The sequence below is a fragment of the Electrophorus electricus genome, chromosome 2 (assembly GCF_013358815.1).
Source record: "Electrophorus electricus isolate fEleEle1 chromosome 2, fEleEle1.pri, whole genome shotgun sequence".
Lineage (NCBI taxonomy): Eukaryota > Metazoa > Chordata > Actinopteri > Gymnotiformes > Gymnotidae > Electrophorus > Electrophorus electricus.
This window is the reverse complement of record NC_049536.1, coordinates 302,449-320,459: the sequence shown is the minus strand read 5'-3', so window position 1 is coordinate 320,459 and position 18,011 is coordinate 302,449. Positions and strand designations below refer to the sequence as shown.

The 18,011-nt window shown below is 43.9% G+C and overlaps 3 protein-coding genes across 9 annotated transcripts in view; all 3 read right to left on the bottom strand.

Annotated features, from left to right (window-relative positions):
* LOC113590697 (4-galactosyl-N-acetylglucosaminide 3-alpha-L-fucosyltransferase 9-like) lies at positions 1-1,176 on the bottom strand. The gene has a single exon (XM_027030979.2). The coding sequence runs from the start codon at positions 1,174-1,176 to the stop codon at positions 1-3; it is 1,176 nt and encodes a 391-aa protein (XP_026886780.2).
* Positions 1,177-5,387: 4,211 nt separating this feature from the next.
* On the bottom strand, positions 5,388-13,363 carry LOC118240777 (A-kinase anchor protein 9-like). The gene is made up of 4 exons (XM_035522764.1): positions 13,285-13,363; positions 12,889-12,989; positions 12,469-12,672; positions 5,388-5,570 (listed from the first exon to the last, which is right to left on the bottom strand). Exons 1-4 carry the CDS (start codon positions 13,361-13,363, stop codon positions 5,388-5,390), a joined length of 567 nt encoding a protein of 188 aa, XP_035378657.1.
* Positions 13,364-14,862: 1,499 nt separating this feature from the next.
* akap9 (A kinase (PRKA) anchor protein 9) overlaps positions 14,863-18,011 on the bottom strand; it is a 75,143-nt gene continuing 71,994 nt past the window's right edge. For 6 of the 7 annotated variants that reach the window (XM_035535558.1, XM_035535559.1, XM_035535573.1 and 3 more), the window contains 3 exons: positions 16,097-16,226; positions 15,778-15,911; positions 14,863-15,622 (listed from right to left, as the gene is read on the bottom strand). In XM_035535558.1, coding sequence (XP_035391451.1) covers positions 15,579-15,622; positions 15,778-15,911; positions 16,097-16,226 — 308 coding nt within the window. In that variant the 3' untranslated portion in view covers positions 14,863-15,578. The remainder of the gene's footprint in view (positions 15,623-15,777; positions 15,912-16,096; positions 16,227-18,011) is intronic. The other variant, XM_035535568.1, reaches the window with a different exon arrangement.

Genomic DNA, 18,011 nt, shown 5'->3' with positions numbered 1-18,011 from the left:
CTAACCCCAATACCATTTGTTAATATTCTTAAATACTCTGAAGTTCTTGTTCCTTTTTAAATGCTCACAAATACGACAAGCATGCTCCAGACCAAACCCAGAGCCCTTAACAGTAAAGTATTTTCTCCAGGTGAAGTATTGTTCATACATCTCCTGGTTCTGGTCCAGTAATTTGAGATGATCTGCAAGTTCTTGAGGGGATCCAAAATCGTCCACATGTATGAAGGAATTCCCAGGTACAAATTCCTCATAGTTCTCCCTTGTTGGGCCAAGGACAACAGGTACTGTGCCAGATGTCAGTGGATTATACAGCTTTTCTGTGATGTAGTCTTTATAGATGGAGTTCTCAAAGGATAAGTAGAATTTACAGCTGGACATGATTGTAGCAAAATCTTCTTTGTTAACATACTTACCAAAGTGTCGCCCGTATGCCTCGATGTTAATATATTTACTCAGTTCATTAAAGTAACTCACTCGCTTGTAGTTGTTGTTCCAGTTACTCACAATCCAGCAGACCAGTTTATCCTTCACTGGTATTTGAAAAGCCTTGTCTTCTTCAGACGCTTCTACAAGTCGTCCATAAGGCATCCAGATATCTGAGTCTCTCCGATAGTTTTCTGTCAGATTGAATAGATCATCTGCACCAGGCAACTGTGGTGAATTGGCTGGAGACTCCATGTTCATCCAGACCCATTTCTGTAGTGGAGGTCGTGACAACGTCAACAGGTATGACAATTCACCACCGATGTCTCTAAGATGAAACATGACCCCATGTGCTTTATCCAGCTGATTTCTGTCAGCTGTTAAATGACAACCTGTGATGCCAAACTCTGAACCACAGGATTCCAGATTGAATTGGTAACCAAAAGGCCATGACCAGATTAAAACCACTGTGTCGTTGGCATTGTGTGTGCTGTCTAGTTGTGGCGATTGTGTAGCTGCTGTCTGTTGCTCTTTCAAAGTTTGGTTAAGAATGCAGTCATTTCCAGCCTTCTCCTCTTTAAGAACTTTAAGGCATGCGTCTGTGCAGGCGTCTGGTGTGGGCTCTGATCTAGAACATGGCAGCCAGCTGATGGCTGGTTTGTAGTATATGAAGAATACAGCAGAGAAACACACCAACAGAACAAGCCCTACAATGATGTGCTGGCGATGTCCAGAGGGCATCTTTGGTGTCATTGCTCAACCTTTAGGAGGGAGACAAATAAGATACGTTAAGTGTTTCTCTAGTTTTTGAAACCACCAAATGTTTAAAGCATGTTTATTTCATTTTTGGAAAAATCATCTGATTTTTCAGTGTTAGGGAGAGAGGGTTTAAAGGGTTTGAGTGTAATTATTCTTCAAAATTCTGTGAGTATGAAGGGTGAATGAACACACATGAAGGAGGAGCTTTCAGTACAGCTCTGCTGTCCTGATCATCACTATCATACAGTAAATCAACCTGGGGGTGCTTGAGGACCAAGAGACACTTCCTTTTAATCATCAGTCACTAAACCTGTTTGGACAGCTGCTCACGCCAACACATAGACCTAACACATTATATGAGTAGTGTGAGGGGACATCACCGGTTCAAAGTTCTGAAGTATTGCCTCTAGTTTTGTCTGTGCATACCAAGCGTTCTTCTTCTGTTTGATCTTCTTTGTTGCTGACCTGGTTTTTAATGTATTACCCTCTTAAGATTTTTTGCCTACCCCTTTGATTGGATTTGTCTGCCTGTTTTTGGTTGATCTCTGGTTTTTGACTTGGCCTGTTTTTCTTCATGATTGTGATTATCGTTTTGTTTTTCTGGTTCCGACACTTACTTGTTTCACCACTACGGATTTGGATTGTAATAAAAGCTCTATCCCTTATCCACTAGCATCTGACTTGGTTTTCGCCATCACATTAATGCAATATTGTGTCCTGGAGAAACTACATTCTAGACCACACTCAGGAACAACAAACATGTAGCTACTCCCCACAGCAGTAGATGAAAAGACCATCAATGCACAAATGTCTATAGTTGTCTATTCAGTGCTCTTCTATAGAAAACTCCACCCAGAGTACACTACAGACTGCCAGCTGCAATGTATGCAATGTACAGTATAAAACAATTAAAGATGCATCACAAGTATGATCATTTGGGCTTTTAATTAGGATATTGTTTTACAGTAATTCAATTTAAAACAAATTTAGCACATTTAACACTGATTTTTTTTTTTCCAGTGTTTTAATATGAGTCACTGTTTAATTTTTCTTTTGGGAGGGATGCAGGAGACGTAATTAAATGACAGCTGAATAAAATCATTTTAAAAGTATAGCTGAATAAATAATTTCAATAAAGCTCTACCTGCCTTTTTTAGGTTTCCACAGGACACAGAATTAAATCCAGTTTCAGATTTGAAATGGACCAATAAGACTGTAGCATAAAAAGCATTCAGTGACTTCAAGTTCTGGTGTGAATTATAAGTATTAATATTCACCAACAATGTGTACCATAAAATATTTACCAATTAGCTTGACAGCTTGTATTGTGTCTGTAATACCTCCAGTTACCAGACATTTCTTTCGTGTTTATATGCTGAAGTAGGACGTACAGTGGAAGGAGGTAAGTCATTACTACCAACAACATTTAAATGGGCACAGTCCAGGACCACAGCCCTGTTATATTTGTTCATTTATTTTGAAGAAAAACATTTGAATAGTAAATTTGAATATTTGTATTAGATAGGTTGTTAGTTGTTACTACAAACTATGCAGTATCAGTAATATTAATATACTGAAATGGAAAAGAATCCAACAGTACATTTAAGATGAGCTCTAACCCCTAATGCCTGTAGGTGATACCCTAAAATAAAAGGTTCTTTATGTACTTGAATATATTACACCAGAGGAATAACACTTACTGATAGCTTGAATAGAAAGTCCTGAGATGTGTTTTGTCTTTTATTGGATAAGATATGTGTGTCCTTCTTGGTATGAAGAGTCTTTTAAGTCATAAGGAAGTAAACTATAAAAAAAGGAAATTAGGAGGTGTGTGTGTGCGGGTGTGAGAGTGTGTGTTTGTGAGTGTGTGTGTGCGTGTGTGTGAGACAGAAACAAGAACTTCAAGTTCCAGTCCCTGCTAAACTGGTATTACTTGCATCAGTCAAATATGGACCTTCCCTCTTATCTGAATGTTTTATCTCACCTGTACCTGTGATTCTCACATTGTTTGTACATTCTAGTACATCACTTCAATCACCATTCTGTAAGAGACAGACATCACTTCAGGACACTCATATAATGACCAAGCATCCAAACGTTTTAAAAAGCCTTCAGGACTGTATGAAATGAGGAAAAAAGTCAGATATAATGCATGACTTATACATGATGGATAAATGATTATGAAATGCAGTGAGTCAGGTGTGTGCAAACAAGGAAGAACGAGTGGGTTACACATGGATGAATTAAGTCCTTCATCCACACACTGTTAACAGGAGTCTGCTGAAGTGTGGCTTAGACTGGGCTTACACCAGGATTACACTGGATTTATACTGGTCTTACACCAGGTTTACACTGGACTTAGACTGGATTTACACCAGGTTTACACTGGACTGAGACTGGATTTATTTGCATCTAAGTATTTGCTTTGCACGTGTTTTCTCACATATTTGAATGCGAGGGGATCTGTCTACTCCCTCTGTTTATGATGTGTGGTTGTGTCAGGAATCAAACTCTGATACCATGTGCAGGAGAACTTTGCTGAGAACCATAATCAAAAATCAGAAATCAGGCAATCAGGGGTCAAGATTAATAATGCAGCTGTATAGTACAAGGACCAGGCACAAATCCAAAGCCAGTAGTAGTAAATGCTTTGATAAACAGACAGAGAAACCCTTGCAATAGTTTCAAGAGGCATTTGCTAGTGTGGTGATGAGTAACCATAGTGACCCCTAGTATTCTGGGGATGAGGACCTCTGGTGGCCAATAGGGTGCATAGCTGATGCTTCCCTGATGGGTTGTTAAAGACCGTATGGATTCCAGAGCAATGATGTCTGTGCTCAATAGCTGGGCTGTCTAGTCTCCTCTGCAGAAAGCCAGTCTGGCTGAGTTCTACCTCAGCCAGAAGAGAGGTACCAGGTCCAGACGAGAGGTAGCATTTCCAGAAGAGAGGTACCAGGTCCAGACAAGAGGTACCAGGTCCAGATGAGACATACCAGGTCCAGATGAGAGGTACTAGGTCCAGAATAGAGGTACAAGGTCCAGATGAGAGGTACCAGGTCCAGATCATCAGTTGCTGGAATGAAAAACAATTAGTCACAACTTCACTTTAATGAACAATTCTGCAAAATATGTTAGGTGTTAGTGAATGTGTTTGGGATACAGTGTTAGTTGTGAGTGAATGTGTTTGGAACACACAGTGTTAGGTGTTAGTGAATGTGTTTAGGGCACCGTGTTAGGTGTGAGTGAATGTGTTTGGGACACAGTGTTAGTGTGTTAATGTGTACAACAGAACCATGGTTTAGTTGGAAAGTTCAAATCCACTATGTTGCCAAAGACAGAAGATTAGCAAAGTCTGACTTCAGATGTTTTGCAGACAGAGGAGAACAGAGGATCAGTGTAGAATGCATAGCAAGCCATTACTTTCGATCATTTTAGGGACGCTTATGAAAGTATATCAACGCAGAGTGAGACAGTCATCCAAGTCTAGGGAAGGACTTTACAAAACACATTTTGAACACATTTTATTTCCTGTGTTCAAAAATGTGTTTATTTCATATGTAATACTTCAATAATCATACAGATAATCCAGACAACTAATGAAAGAGTACTGTATTTATGTCTATACATCCAGTGGTGTTTATTGTATATGATGTATACATATTACAATAGTGTTTACAATCAGTGTTGTAACTTTATTAGACTTTATTCATTTGAGATCATTTGAGGCAGCTGTGTTTGGAATCATTATGTGGAGTTCAAGACTTCATGGTGTTTATGATAGTGATTATCAAGTTCAAGATTTCAGGGTATTTATGATTGTGCTTATTAAATCTCAAGACTTCAGGGTGTTTATGTCTGTGATTATTCAAGATCAAGACCTCAGGGTGTTTATGACTGTGATTATTAAATCTCAAGACTTCAGGGTGTTTATGACTGATTATTCAAGTTCAAGACTTCAGGGTGTTTATGACTGATTATTCAAGTTCAAGACTTCAGGGTGTTTATGTCTGTGATTTTTTTTAAGTGTTGTTCCTTAATTTTTCCTCAGTTTCCAACTGCTTATTCAGTACACACTAAATAGAAATAAAGGTGCAGACTCTGGAATTAATTGAAGAGAATAGCCAGTCCCGTCTTTATTCTGAGCTCAATGTTACAGATGAGGCATTGTCTGGAGAATGTCTTACAGTCTCAGGTGGGTTCAATCTTTAGTCGGGTGGAGCTCCCACTGGCTCCACCCGACTGCCCTCTTTCTGGTCGTCGTCGGGGTGCCCCACGGTCCTCCTTGGCCTGGGCTCAACAGCCTCAGGCCCCCCCAGAAATTCCTGGGGGTGTTCCCCTCTGCCTCTGGAGAAGACACGGACAGCGATCGCGGTCCTCTCCCCAATATCCTGGGATCCAGGCGGCAGTGCAGGGGGTGTCCACGCACCTCCCGCTAGGAAGTCCGTTCTTTGCCAAGGGAGTAGGCATCCTGTGGTGGTTGGTCATTCTGTAACGTGAGGGGCAGGACGCACAGACTCCAACGTCTGGGACATACATTTATTCAAACACAGAGGCAACGGCACTCACACGTGTTACAAACGAAGGACACGAACATGACTAACATTAAACAAACATGATAAATACATCTAACAATGACGAGTATGACATTTAACGTTATTAACAACAACACACCACATTAACACGTTACGGCAACAATGACCAACGCCAAACCACATGCCTCGCGGGAGGCGAGCGTTCTGTGACAGTTATTATAAATGAAGATAGTTAGGGGTTATTATACACAGAGGTGGTTATGGGTTATTATATATGGAGATTGTTTTGTAAATGCACTGGTTTCTTAATTTTTTTTTGTTAGAAACAAATTATTTCCCAAACACTATAGTTCAATCCAGTCTACAGTTTAATCCAGTCACTCGCGTTGCTCTCTGTATACTACTGTCTTGCTGTTTGGCTGTTTAAATAAAATAAAATTAAAAGGTTCAGTGACGCTTGTTGTAAAGAGAACCTGGGAATACGTGAAACAGAGAATCCATGAGACAGAAAACCTTTGATACAAGAAAGTTGTGATGCAAATGGCCGAAGGCCGTGGACTTGTCATCACTTGTAAAGTTAAAGAAATTTGCGATTTTGCTATATTTCATTTCTGAAAAAAATGTCACACTTTTTGCTATAAAAATCTCAGTGAGTGTCCTGATACAGTCTAAGGAAAAAAGTCTACCAGTGATTGTATCAGATACATGAGGAATAATTACCACGGCACAGCACCAGAATGGTTAACAGACATGTAGGAACAGCATTCTTAGTAGGGAACCTCAGAGTTGGGCAGCAGCATTCTGTGCCTCAGTCTGGGAGAGGGGAAGGTGACAGTTTCAAAAGCACCTCCTCACTCCTGCGAATGTGAGCATGTGTACAGGGTGAGAGGCAGTACTGACACCAATGGGCTGTGCATATTCACAACTTTGTATAGGAGTGTGACTGGATACAGCAAGCAGCCACACCCACCACAGTAAGCGATGATTGCTGTAAAGAAACAGGCCTGTAAATCAACAGGTGTGTGTGTAAGAGCAGTGTTAGTGTGTGTGTGTGTGTGTGTGTGTGCGCATGTGTGCAAGAGTAGTGTTTGTGTATGTATGTGTGTGTGTATGTGTATAACAGTAGTGTCTGTGTGTGAGTGTGTGCAAGTGTAGTATCAGTGTGTGCACGCGTGTGCACGTGTGTGTGTTTAAGTGTAGTATTAGTTTGTAAGAGTAGTGTCAATGTGTGTGCGGGTGTGTGTAAGAGCAGTTTTAGTGTGTGCGTGCGTGTGTAAGAGCAGTGTTAGTGTGTGCATGTGTGTGTAAGAGCAGTGTTAGTGTGTGTGTGTATGTAAATGTAGTGTTAGTGTGTGTGTATCTATAAGAGTAGTGTCAGTGTGTAAGTGTCAGTGTGTGTGCGCGCGCACGCGTGTGATTAAGGATAGTGTGTGTGTGTGTGTGTAAGGGTTGTGTTAGTTTGTGCATAAGTGTAGTGTCAGTGTGTGTGTTCCCGCATGTGCGTGCGCAAGTGTAGTGTCTGTGTGTGTGTGTGTGTTTAAGAGCAGTTTTAGTGGATGTGTTTGTAAGAGCAGTGTTAGTGCGTGTGTGTGTGTAACAGCAGTGTTAGTGTGTGTAAGAGCAGTGTTAGTATGGGTGTGTTTGTGTGTAAGAACAGTGTTAGTATGTGTGTGTTTGTAAGAACAGTGTTAGTATGTGCGTGTGTGTGTAAGAGCAGTGTTAGTATGTGTGTGTGTAAGAGCAGTATTAGTATGTCCGTGTGTGTGTAAGAGCAGTGTTAGTGTGTGTGTGTGTGTGTGTAAGAGCAGTGTAAGTGCAGTGTGTAAGTGTAATGTCTGTGTGTGTGTGTGTGTGTGTGTGAGCAGTGTTAGTGTTTGCGCGTGTGTGTAAGAGCAGTGCAAGTGCAGTGTGTAAGTGTAACGTCAATGTGTGTGTATGTGTAAGTGTAGTTAGTTTGTGTTTAAGAATAGTGTCAGTGTGTGTGTAGGAGCAGTATCAGTGTGTGCGTGCGTGTGTAAGAGCAGTGTTAGTGTGTGCATGTGTAAGAGCAGTGTTAGTGTGTGTAAGAGCAGTGTTAGTATGTGTATGTAAATGTAGTGTTAGTGTGTGTGTATCTATAAGAGTAGTGTCAGTGTGTAAGTGTCAGTGTGTGTGTGTGCGCGCACGCGTGTAAGGATAGTGTGTGTGTGTAAGTGTTGTGTTAGTTTGTGCATAAGTGTAGTGTCAGTGTGTGTGTTCCCGCATGTGCGTGCGCAAGTGTAGTGTCTGTGTGCGTGTGTGTGTGTAAGAGCAGTGTTAGTGTGTGTGTGTTTGTAAGAACAGTGTTAGTATGTGCGTGTGTGTGTAAGAGCAGTGTTAGTATGTGTGTGTGTGTGTAAGAGCAGTATTAGTATGTCCGTGTGTGTGTAAGAGCAGTGTTAGTGTGTGTGTTTGTGTGTGTGTAAGAGCAGTGTAAGTGCAGTGTGTAACGTCAATGTGTGTGTGTGTGTGTGTAAGAGCAGTATCAGTGTGTGCGTGCGTGTGTAAGAGCAGTATCAGTGTGTGCGTGCATGTGTAAGAGCAGTGTTAGTGTGTGCATGTGTAAGAGCAGTGTTAGTGTGTGTAAGAGCAGTGTTAGTATGTGTATGTAAACGTAGTGTTAGTGTGTGTGTGTCTATAAGAGTAGTGTCAGTGTGTAAGTGTCAGTGTGTGTGTGTGCGCGCACGCGTGTAAGGATAGTGTGTGTGTAAGTGTTGTGTTAGTTTGTGCATAAGTGTAGTGTCAGTGTGTGTGTTCCCGCATGTGCGTGCGCAAATGTAGTGTCTGTGTGTGTGTGTGTTTAAGAGCAGTTTTAGTGGATGTGTTTGTAAGAGCAGTGTTAGTGCGTGTGTGTGTGTGTGTGTAAGAGCAGTGTTAGTGTGTGTGTGTGTGTGTGTAAGAGCAGTGTTAGTATGGGTGTTTGTGTGTAAGAACAGTGTTAGTATGTGTGTGTGTGTAAGAGCAGTGTTAGTATGTGTGTGTGTAAGAGCAGTATTAGTATGTCCGTGTGTGTGTAAGAGCAGTGTTAGTGTGTGTGTGTGTGTAAGAGCAGTGTAAGTGCAGTGTGTAAGTGTAATGTCTGTGTGTGTGTGAGCAGTGTTAGTGTTTGTGCGTGTAAGAGCAGTGTAAGAGCAGTGTAAGTGCAGTGTGTAAGTATAATGTCAATGTGTGTGTGTGTGTGTAAGTGTAGTGTTAGTTTGTGTCTAAGAATAGTGTCAGTGTGTTTAAGTGTAGTGTATAACAATAATGTCTGTGTGTATAAGAGTTCAAGTTAAAGTTCAAGTTCAAGTTCGGTTTATTCGTCACATACATAGTCATACACAGTATAACTCGCAGTGAAATGGTGGAGAGTGCTCTGTCCAAACTGAGGAAAAGAAAACAGCGGTGCATAGAGAAAAATATATATATGCAAGATAAATATATATATTCTATGTATGTACAAAATATATTAACAATGTATGTACAATATATGTATATTATGATTATATACACAATGTACAATGTATATGGTTTGGTATATATGTACACAATCTACAGAATGTACAGTGCAGGTGTAATATGGTTGGGTATATATGTACACAATCTACAGAATGTACAGATCCATTTTGTATAACATATCTTCAGTTGTTGTGTAACAAGGTAATTGAGTATAAATCTATATATACAGATGTACAGATATACAGTTATGTTACATGGTGGTGGTGGTCCCCACAGTTTATCAGTTTCCCTGATTCAGGGCCCGAATGGCCTGTTGGAAGAAGCTCCTCTTCTTTGTCTTGGTCTTCAGGGAGCGAAAGCGCCTCCCTGACCTCAACAGAGAGAAGAGTCTATTGTTGGGATGGGTGGGGTCCTTCACAATTTTCCTGGCCTTGGTCTGGCACCGCTTGTAGTAGATGGTCTGCAGGTCAGGAAGTTCCGTGTGAGTGATGCGCTCTGCTGAACGCACCACCCTTTGGAGTGCTTGTCTGTCCTGCTTGGTGCTATTCCCAAACCAGACTGTGATGTTCCCCGTGAGGATGCTCTCGATGGTACAGGTGTAGAAGTTCCGCAGTACTTTGGAGGGCAGTCTGAAGTCTCTTAGGCGTCTGAGGTGGTAAAGACGCTGACGAGCCTTCTTTGCCAGGGAGTTGGTGTGGAGGGCCCAGGACAGGTCCTGCGAGATGTGAACTCCAAGGTACCTGAAACTATCTACTCTCTCCACTGTCTTTGTCTTACTGACGTTTAGGAGGAGATTATTTTCCTGGCACCAGTTTTCCAGGTGTTTAATCTCCTCCAGGTAGGCCCTCTCATCGTTGTCCGAGATCAGACCCATGACAACGGTGTCGTCAGCAAACTTGACAATGATGGTGGAGCTGGAAGTGGCTGTGCAGTCGTAGGTGTGCAGTGAGTAGAGCAGGGGGCTTAGGACACAACCCTGAGGAGCTCCATTGCTGAGTGTGAGGGTAGATGAGGCGCAGTTGCCCACCCGTTCTGATTGTGGTCTCTCTGTTAGGAAGTTAGAGATCCAGTCGAACAGGGATGTATGCAGTCCTAGATCCCCCAACTTAGTAGTGAGTAGGGAGAGGATGATAGTGTTAAATGCTGAACTGTAGTCGACAAATAGCATTTTAACATAATTTCCCTCCCTTTGTCCAGGTGAGTCAGTGTAGTGTGGAGCAGATGTGCAATTGCATTGCCAGTGGAGCGGTTGTGGCGGTATGCAAACTGCAATGGGTCCAAGGAGGCTGGCAGTGAAGATGTGATGAAATCTCTGACTAGTTTTTCAAAGCACTTCATCACGACTGATGTGAGGGCGACAGGGCGGTAGTCATTGAGGTCGGAGGGTCGAGGTTTCTTCGGGACGGGGACGATGGTGGACCGCTTGAAGCTGGACGGGACGATACCGAGCGTCAGGGAGAGATTGAAGATGTCGGTGAATACCGGGGCTAGCTGGTCTGCGCAGGCTTTGAGGACCCTCCCGCAGATACCGTCTGGTCCCATCGCCTTCCTGGTATTCACCCTTTTAAACACTCTCCTCACGTCACTCTTCGTGATGATGAGAGGGCGCTGTTCTATGGTGGGCCCCGCGCATGTGCCATTGGCTGCGCTGATAGTGCCATTTGGACTAGGGCTGTTAGCACTAGCGCTGTTAGCATTGGCGCTAACCAATGTTGGCAGTGTTGGCATGTGAGTGTGTGTAAGAGTAGTGTCAGTGTGTGTGCGCAAGTGTAGTGTCAGTGTGTGTGTGTAAGAGTAGTGTTAGTGTGTGCGCACGCATGTGTGTAAGGATAGTGCAAGTGTGTGTGTGTGTGTGTGTAAGTGTAGACTTAGTTGGTGTATAAGAGTAGTGTCAGTGTGAGTGTGTATGTATAAGAGTAGTGTCAGTGTGTGCAAGAGTAGTGTCAGTGTGTGCGTGTGTGTAAGAGTAGTCAGTGTGTGTGTGTGTTTGTGTATGTGTAAGTGTAGTGTTAGTTTGTGTCTAAGAGTAATGTCAGTGTGTGTGTGTAAGAGCAATATCAGTGTGTGTGTAAGTGTAGTGTTAGTGTTTAAGTTTAGTGTGTATAACAATAGTGTCTGTGTGTATAAGAGTAGTGTTGGCGTGTGAGTGTGTGTAAGAGTAGTGTCAATGTGTGTGCGCAAGTGTAGTGTCAGTATGTGAGTGTGTGTGTGTAAGAGTAGTGTTAGTGTGTGCGCACGCGTGTGTGTAAGGATAGTGCAAGTGTGTGTGTGTAAGTGTAGTCTTAGTTTGTGTGTAAGTGTAGTGTCAGTGTGTGTGTGTGCGTATGTATAAGAGTAGTGTCAGTGTGTGCGTATGTATAAGAGTAGTGTCAGTGTGTGCGTAAGTATGCTTAAGAGTAGTGTCTGTGTGTGTGTGTGTTTGTATGTAAGGGTAGTGTCAGTGTGTGTAAGTGTAGTGTAGTGTGTGTATAAGAGTAGTGTCAGTGTGTGTGAGCATGTGCAAGTGTGGTGTCAATGTGTGTGTAAGTTTAGTGTCAGTATAGTGTGTGTGTAAGAGTTGTGTGTGTAAGAGTAGTGAGTGTGTTAGTGTGTGTGTGTAGGAGTAGTGTCAGTGTGTGTAAGTGTAGTGTGCACGCGTGTGTAAGAGTAGTGTTACTGTGTGTAAGAGTAGTGTTAGTGTGTGTGTGTATAAGAGTAGTGTCAGTGTGTGTGTGTGTAAGAGTAGTATAAGAGTAGTGTGTGTGTGTAAGAGTAGTGTGTGTGTAGTGCTGGTGTGTGTGTAAGTATAGTGTTAGTGTGTGTGTAAGAGTAGTGTGCATTAGTGTGCGTGTGCATAAGTGTGTAAGTGTAGTGTTAGCGTGTGTGTGTATGTGTGTTTAAGTGTAGTGTTAACGTGTGTAGGTAGTGTGTGTGTGTAAGAGTATTGTTCGTGTGTGTGTGTGTAAGTAGTGTGTTTGTGTGTAAGAGTAGTGTTAGTGTGTTTGTGTGTGTATGTGTAGTGTTGGTGTGTGTATGTGTAGTGTGTGTGTAAGAGTAGTGTGAGTGTGTGTGTAAGAGTAGTGTGAGTGATAGTGTGCGTATGTGTAATGTTAGTGTGTGTGTGTATGTCTAGTGTTAGTGTGTGTGCGCGTATGTGTATTATTCGTGTGTGCGTGTATGTGTAGTGTTAGTGTGTGTATAAGTGTAGTATTAGTGTGTGTGTGTCTATGTGTGTGTGTAAGAGCACTGTCAGTGTGTGCGTGGGTGTAAGTGTAGTGTTAGGGTTATGCATCCTGCGGTAGAGGGCGGAGGCTCTTGCCTGTGTGTGCGTCTGGGTGTGGTGACGGGTCTGCAGCTGGGTGAGCAGCTCTTTGAGGGACTCCACTGTGTCTAGCAGGGCTTCCCTCTCTTTTCTCCAGGCCTGCAGAGGGAGCTGTGCTCCAGACTGTCCCCCCTCAGGGACAGGCAGCTCAGACAGAGAGAGCACCTGCATACCTTCTTGATGAACCTCTCTGAGCAGCGTCTGCAGAGGACAGGTCACATGATCACATGGCATGTTTACACCCTCATCTGCCATTTCTCAGCTATGAGTGTGTGTTGTGAGTGAGAATGTATGTTAGTGTGTGTTTTAGTGTTAGTGTTAATGAGCGTGTGTGTGTATGTGTGCGCGTGTGTGCTAGTGAGTGGGTGTGTGTGTGTGTGTTAGTGAGTGGGGTGTGTGTGTGCGCGCGTAGTACACCTTGACCCTGTCGGGCAGCAGGTCAGGGTCATCTGGCCGCGCTCCCTCAGGTGTGCTCCTGAACTCAAAGCCTGTCCTCTGGCTCCAGTCTGAGCTGCTGTCTGTCAGACACACAGCGCGCCACCACAGGGGGGTTAGACAGTGACGCTAGTCAGCAGAGGGACACGGTGGTGGACTACACAGATCAGATTAGACTACGCTTACATCCAGGAGCTGGGACTTATCTGGGTGGTTCTGGTTCTGCTAATTCTAAGATCATCTGTACCGTTCTCTGGTCATTAACCCTTAATGGACAATAGGCTGCACAGACTAACGGCCAGTGCAGTTCTGAGTGAATTCAGACCCTACTGCTAGGAGACAGAGCAAATTAAACCCTTTGTGTGAATGAACGCTCACCGCTAGTGTAGCCATCTCTGACCTGGGAGGCAGTGGGATGCACAGCATACAGAACACATGACCACACAAATAAACACATACGGGTAGGTAGTTAAAGGACCGAATGAATGAATGACTGAATGAATGACTGAATGAACGAATGATGAATGCTACATAGCATAGGTAAGACAGCTACGTGCCAGACCCCTCTCACCCCACACCTACACATACCCCCCCTCACATCTACACATACCCCCCCCCCACCACCACCACCACCACCACATCCCAGCAGATATTTGATTGCTCAATTTGGTGAAAGGCTGGCAGTAGCAACAAGAAAACCGGCGCGAAACTTGAAAAGTATTCAGGGAAGTCGAGTATTTAATACTCACTACAACAATAACAAAAACTTACACAATAAACGATATGGAGTTCCCTCTCTTTTTAAGAGTCTCTACATACATATCAGCGGTTTACCAAAGGTTTTAAAAGCATCCCTGCTTTTAGTGCCACGCTCGTGGTTAAGCAGTACTACAACACGTGGTAGGCCTACAAAATAATCCCGAGAGGCCAGTTCCGTTTATGACAATAAATCTTTCTTACTGTGGATCTTTTAAATGTTAGCTAATGTTTTCCTTTATTAATATTTTTAAATGCAGTTACATTTATTTTTTAACAATGCGCTAACAATGCTCTATTGCTCAAGCATCGCTAAATTGAGTAACAGCACTGCTAAAAATAAGAGTAAAAAGTCGGGTTTTTTTCTTTAAATGCAAGTTTGTCTCTGATAAGATGAAAGAATATGTTTAACATGTTTTAATATATTAACATCGAAAATACAGCAGTCCCACCTTGGTTCGCTAATGATGGGACCTGTTCTCTCCTACCCTCGCTGCGCTCTCACACACCACAGAGCGTGACTGACAGTATTTATGCCAGCGTCGTTTCATGGGCATCTCGATAAAACCCTCGACAGACTAAACTTGTATTGCCATTAATGTCAGGCGACATGAACAGCACCTTTATGACTTAAGTATCATTACAGACCAACACTACACACCTTACATTTGAACGAATGAACGTAGACATCGCTACTCTCACTACCATAGTGATTGCCTTCACGAGCTCCTAATGGGGCAGCTGCTTCTTCTGCACGAGGACGATGAAGCTCGCGCACAACCGTGCCTCACGTGAATGACGCACTATCGCTTGTCGTAAATCCCGTGGTTACCGAGCAACTACTCAGTCACGCGGACTATCTCAAGTTGAATAGTTTTAAGATTTATGTAATAACCCAATATTACACAAGTACACAAGCGTCAAAGGACACGTCAATTTCAAACAAGTATAAAATATAAATATCTAAATAAAAAAATTTAAATAAGAAAAGAGAAAATACTAAAATCCTTTAGTAATCCTTAATTGTATATTACCTTGTACACGGGATCAATCAGCACAACTTTAAACAATGATTTAAAGTTCAGTTTAAAAGTTTGTTTTTATTCTGTGTTTTAGATATATGGCTGTTGTACAAACAGGCCTGCTGACACTTAAGACACCAGGCCGACAAAGAAGAAGCCGCACACCGGGACAAAGGAATTTAAATATTATATTAATCTTTATTTCAGTTTTGACAAAATACCCATAAAATTCAAAGCTCCTGCCTTTACAAAAATATGTCTTCTACAAATGTCCTCTGTGTTCTGTTCTTGAAACCAGGCTATTAAAACACAGTGTAGTGTGTCTCGTAACACTGCCCATCTGCTGGGTGACAATACCCTCTCTCTCTCACCTTTTTAGAAAACCTCTAATGCCTTATAACTATAAATGACATTTATATAAGCTGTTGTAATTAATTCTGTCGTTTTAGGCTTGGTGCAGAATACACCCTGCTGCTTATAAACAGTTATAAATGTCATTTTTGTGTCCTTCATTAGATGTTTATAACAAGCAGTGTCAACTCAGACAGGGACCAGTGTTATCGTGATTCCAGTAGCAATCTACTATAAACCCTTTATTATATTGTTCATCCTGACATACATAGTATAAATTAATCATCTTAAATTAGCATTCCCACAATAACCACTTACAGCATGATTGAATATGTTTTTACATCTGCAACACAGAAGCACTCCTAATGTTGTACAGGCCACAAAGCTCCAGGCGGTGGAGCCTGAACAGATGGTGTGTTTGGTCCCACAGACTCCGTATGACTACAACACAGCATGAGCCCAGAATGCAGAGATGGTTGGTAGTTTGGGTGGATGGTAGTTTGGTTGGTAGTTTGATAGGTTTTTCAGTCCCAGTGAAGATCTCTATCTTCTTATTCCAAAGTGCAACTGAGCATATGAAGATGAGCCTGGATAAGAGAATACAAGAGCGTGAACATGTAAAACACACATGTACATGTACATAATCCTGAAACACCTACACAATCACGAAACAGAATGTTTCCTGTTCGTGCGTGTGTGTGTGTGTGTGTGTGTGTGTGTGTGTGTGTGCGCGTGCGCTCACCTGACTGCACACTCCCAAGTCTACGCTGGAGAGCCTCTAGTCTGGAGATGTAGTCAGTGAGCGCGCGGTCAGGGTCATAATTCTGCAGGTGGGAACATAACAGACCTCCTCCATCAGTGACTGCTCCACCATACCTGCAGAGAGACCGGGGAGAGAAACGAGAGAGACGAGCAGCGTGAATACATGAGAGAGACAAGCAATGTAAATACAGGAGAGAGACGAGCAGTGTGAATACATAAGTTTTACTTTCTGAATGAGGCAGAAAGACAATGAGGTATCCCTGCAGGGGCAGTTACACTGACTGTGTGAGTGTTTTGACCTATGCAGTGTGGAGTGTCCTGACCGAGGTGAGTCTCGTCCTGTGCGTCCTCGGTTTGTCCCTCGTCTCTCTCCATATGTGTCCACACTGGTTGGTTGCAGGTAGGGTGAGTCATTCCTCCCCTCACCCCCTACAGAAACACAACACACTGTGGAACTGCCCCAGTACACACCCACCCACCCACACCCACACACACACACCCACAGTGGAACTGCCCTGGTACACACACCCACACACACACTAGACACACAACACACTGTGGAACTGCCCCAGTACACACCCACCCACCCACACCCACACCCACACACCCACAGTGGAACTGCCCTGGTACACACACCCACACACACCCTAGACACACAACACACTGTGGAACTGCCCTGGTACACACACAAGATGGCGCCAGTGAGGTCGGCTGCCGTCACGACTGCTCCGTCCACACCTGGCACTTTTTTCACTCTTTTCGCTCTTCCCGCTACCCCTGATTTCTCCGCAGCCCTTCTTACACCATGACGCGTTTCTCATACAGCCGGCCGAGTTCTTCTCGGTTCACCACATGGACAGGACGGCAGATTCGGGGAAGTCGAGAGGCAGTGGAGTGTGTGTGATGGTAAACAACAGCTGGTGCAACAATGCCAATGTTGCTACTCTTGCCAGCTCCTGCTCACCCAACCTGGAGCTGCTCGCCCTCAAGTTTCGTCCTTTCTACCTTCCTCGGGAGTTCACTTCGGTCATCATCAACACCGTGTACATCCCATCTCAGGCCAACATGGACACTGCACTATGGGAACTTCATGAGGCTCTCACACAGTTTCAGGCACAACACCAGGACGCTGCACTTATCGTGGTTGGGGATTTCAAAAGCGCTAACCTCAAGCGTGCAGTGCCCAACCTTTACCAGCACGTAACCTTCCCCACCAGGGGAAGGGACACTAGACCACTGCTAAACCCCATACAAGGACAGCTACAAGGCACTAGCTTATCCAACGTTTGGTAAGTCGGACCACGCTGCCATCTTCCTCCTACCAAAATATAAACAAAGGCTGAAACGGGACGCTCCGGTGCAGAGGGAGGTCGTGTGCTGGACAGACCAATCGGTGGACGCTCTGTAGGACGCACTGCAGGACGCTCTGGATGACGCAGACTGGGACATGTTCTGGCGCAGCACTGATGATGTCAGCGAGTTTACGGAGGCAGTAGTAGGGTTTATTGGGAAACTGGTGGACGACACGATTCCAAGAATCACCATCAAGAAGTTTCCCAACCAGAAGCTCTGGGTGGACAAAACCATTCACGAGGCTCTGAACTCTCGCACTGCTGCCTACAACGTGGGGATCATCAACGGGAACATGGATGAGTACAAGTCTGCGGCATACAGAGTGTGCAGGGCGGTGAGGGAGGCGAAGTGGCGCTACAGGAGGAAACTGGAGTCACAGTTTCAGCAGAGTGGCTCTGGATCCCTGTGGCAGGGACTACGGACGATCACGGAATACAGGAGCCCACCCTTCCGGACTGATGAGTGCGGATGAGTCTCTGGCGAACGAGCTGAACACATTCTTCGCTCGCTTTGAGGCTACATCTAGCAGTGCTAATGCTAACAACGCTAATGGTGTTATTGGCACAGCCAACCGTGCATTCGCAGAGCCCACCATAGAACAGCGCCCTCTCATCATCACGGAGAGTGACGTGAGGAGTGTTCAAAAGGGTAAATACCAGAAAGGCGGCGGGACCAGACGGTATCTGCGGGAGAGTCCTCAAAGCCTGCACAGACCAGCTAGCCCCGGTATTCACCAACATCTTCAATCTCTCCCTGACGCTCAGTATCATCCCATCCAGCTTCAAGTGTTCCACCATCGCTGTCCCGAAGAAACCTCGACCCTCTGGCCTCGATGACTACTGCCCTGTTGCCCTCACATCA

Excerpts from the sequence above, each read along its gene's own strand:
- LOC113590697 (XM_027030979.2), bottom strand. The coding sequence starts at position 1,176 with ATGACACCAAAGATGCCCTCTGGACATCGCCAGCACATCATTGTAGGG.
- LOC118240777 (XM_035522764.1), bottom strand. The coding sequence starts at position 13,363 with ATGTGTTTATTTGTGTGGTCATGTGTTCTGTATGCTGTGCATCCCACT. Across the intron at positions 12,990-13,284 it reads CAGAGATGGCTACACTAGCG|ACAGCAGCTCAGACTGGAGC; the intron begins GTGAGCGTTCAT and ends TGTGTCTGACAG. Across the intron at positions 12,673-12,888 it reads TGCTGCCCGACAGGGTCAAG|ACGCTGCTCAGAGAGGTTCA; the intron begins GTGTACTACGCG and ends TGTCCTCTGCAG.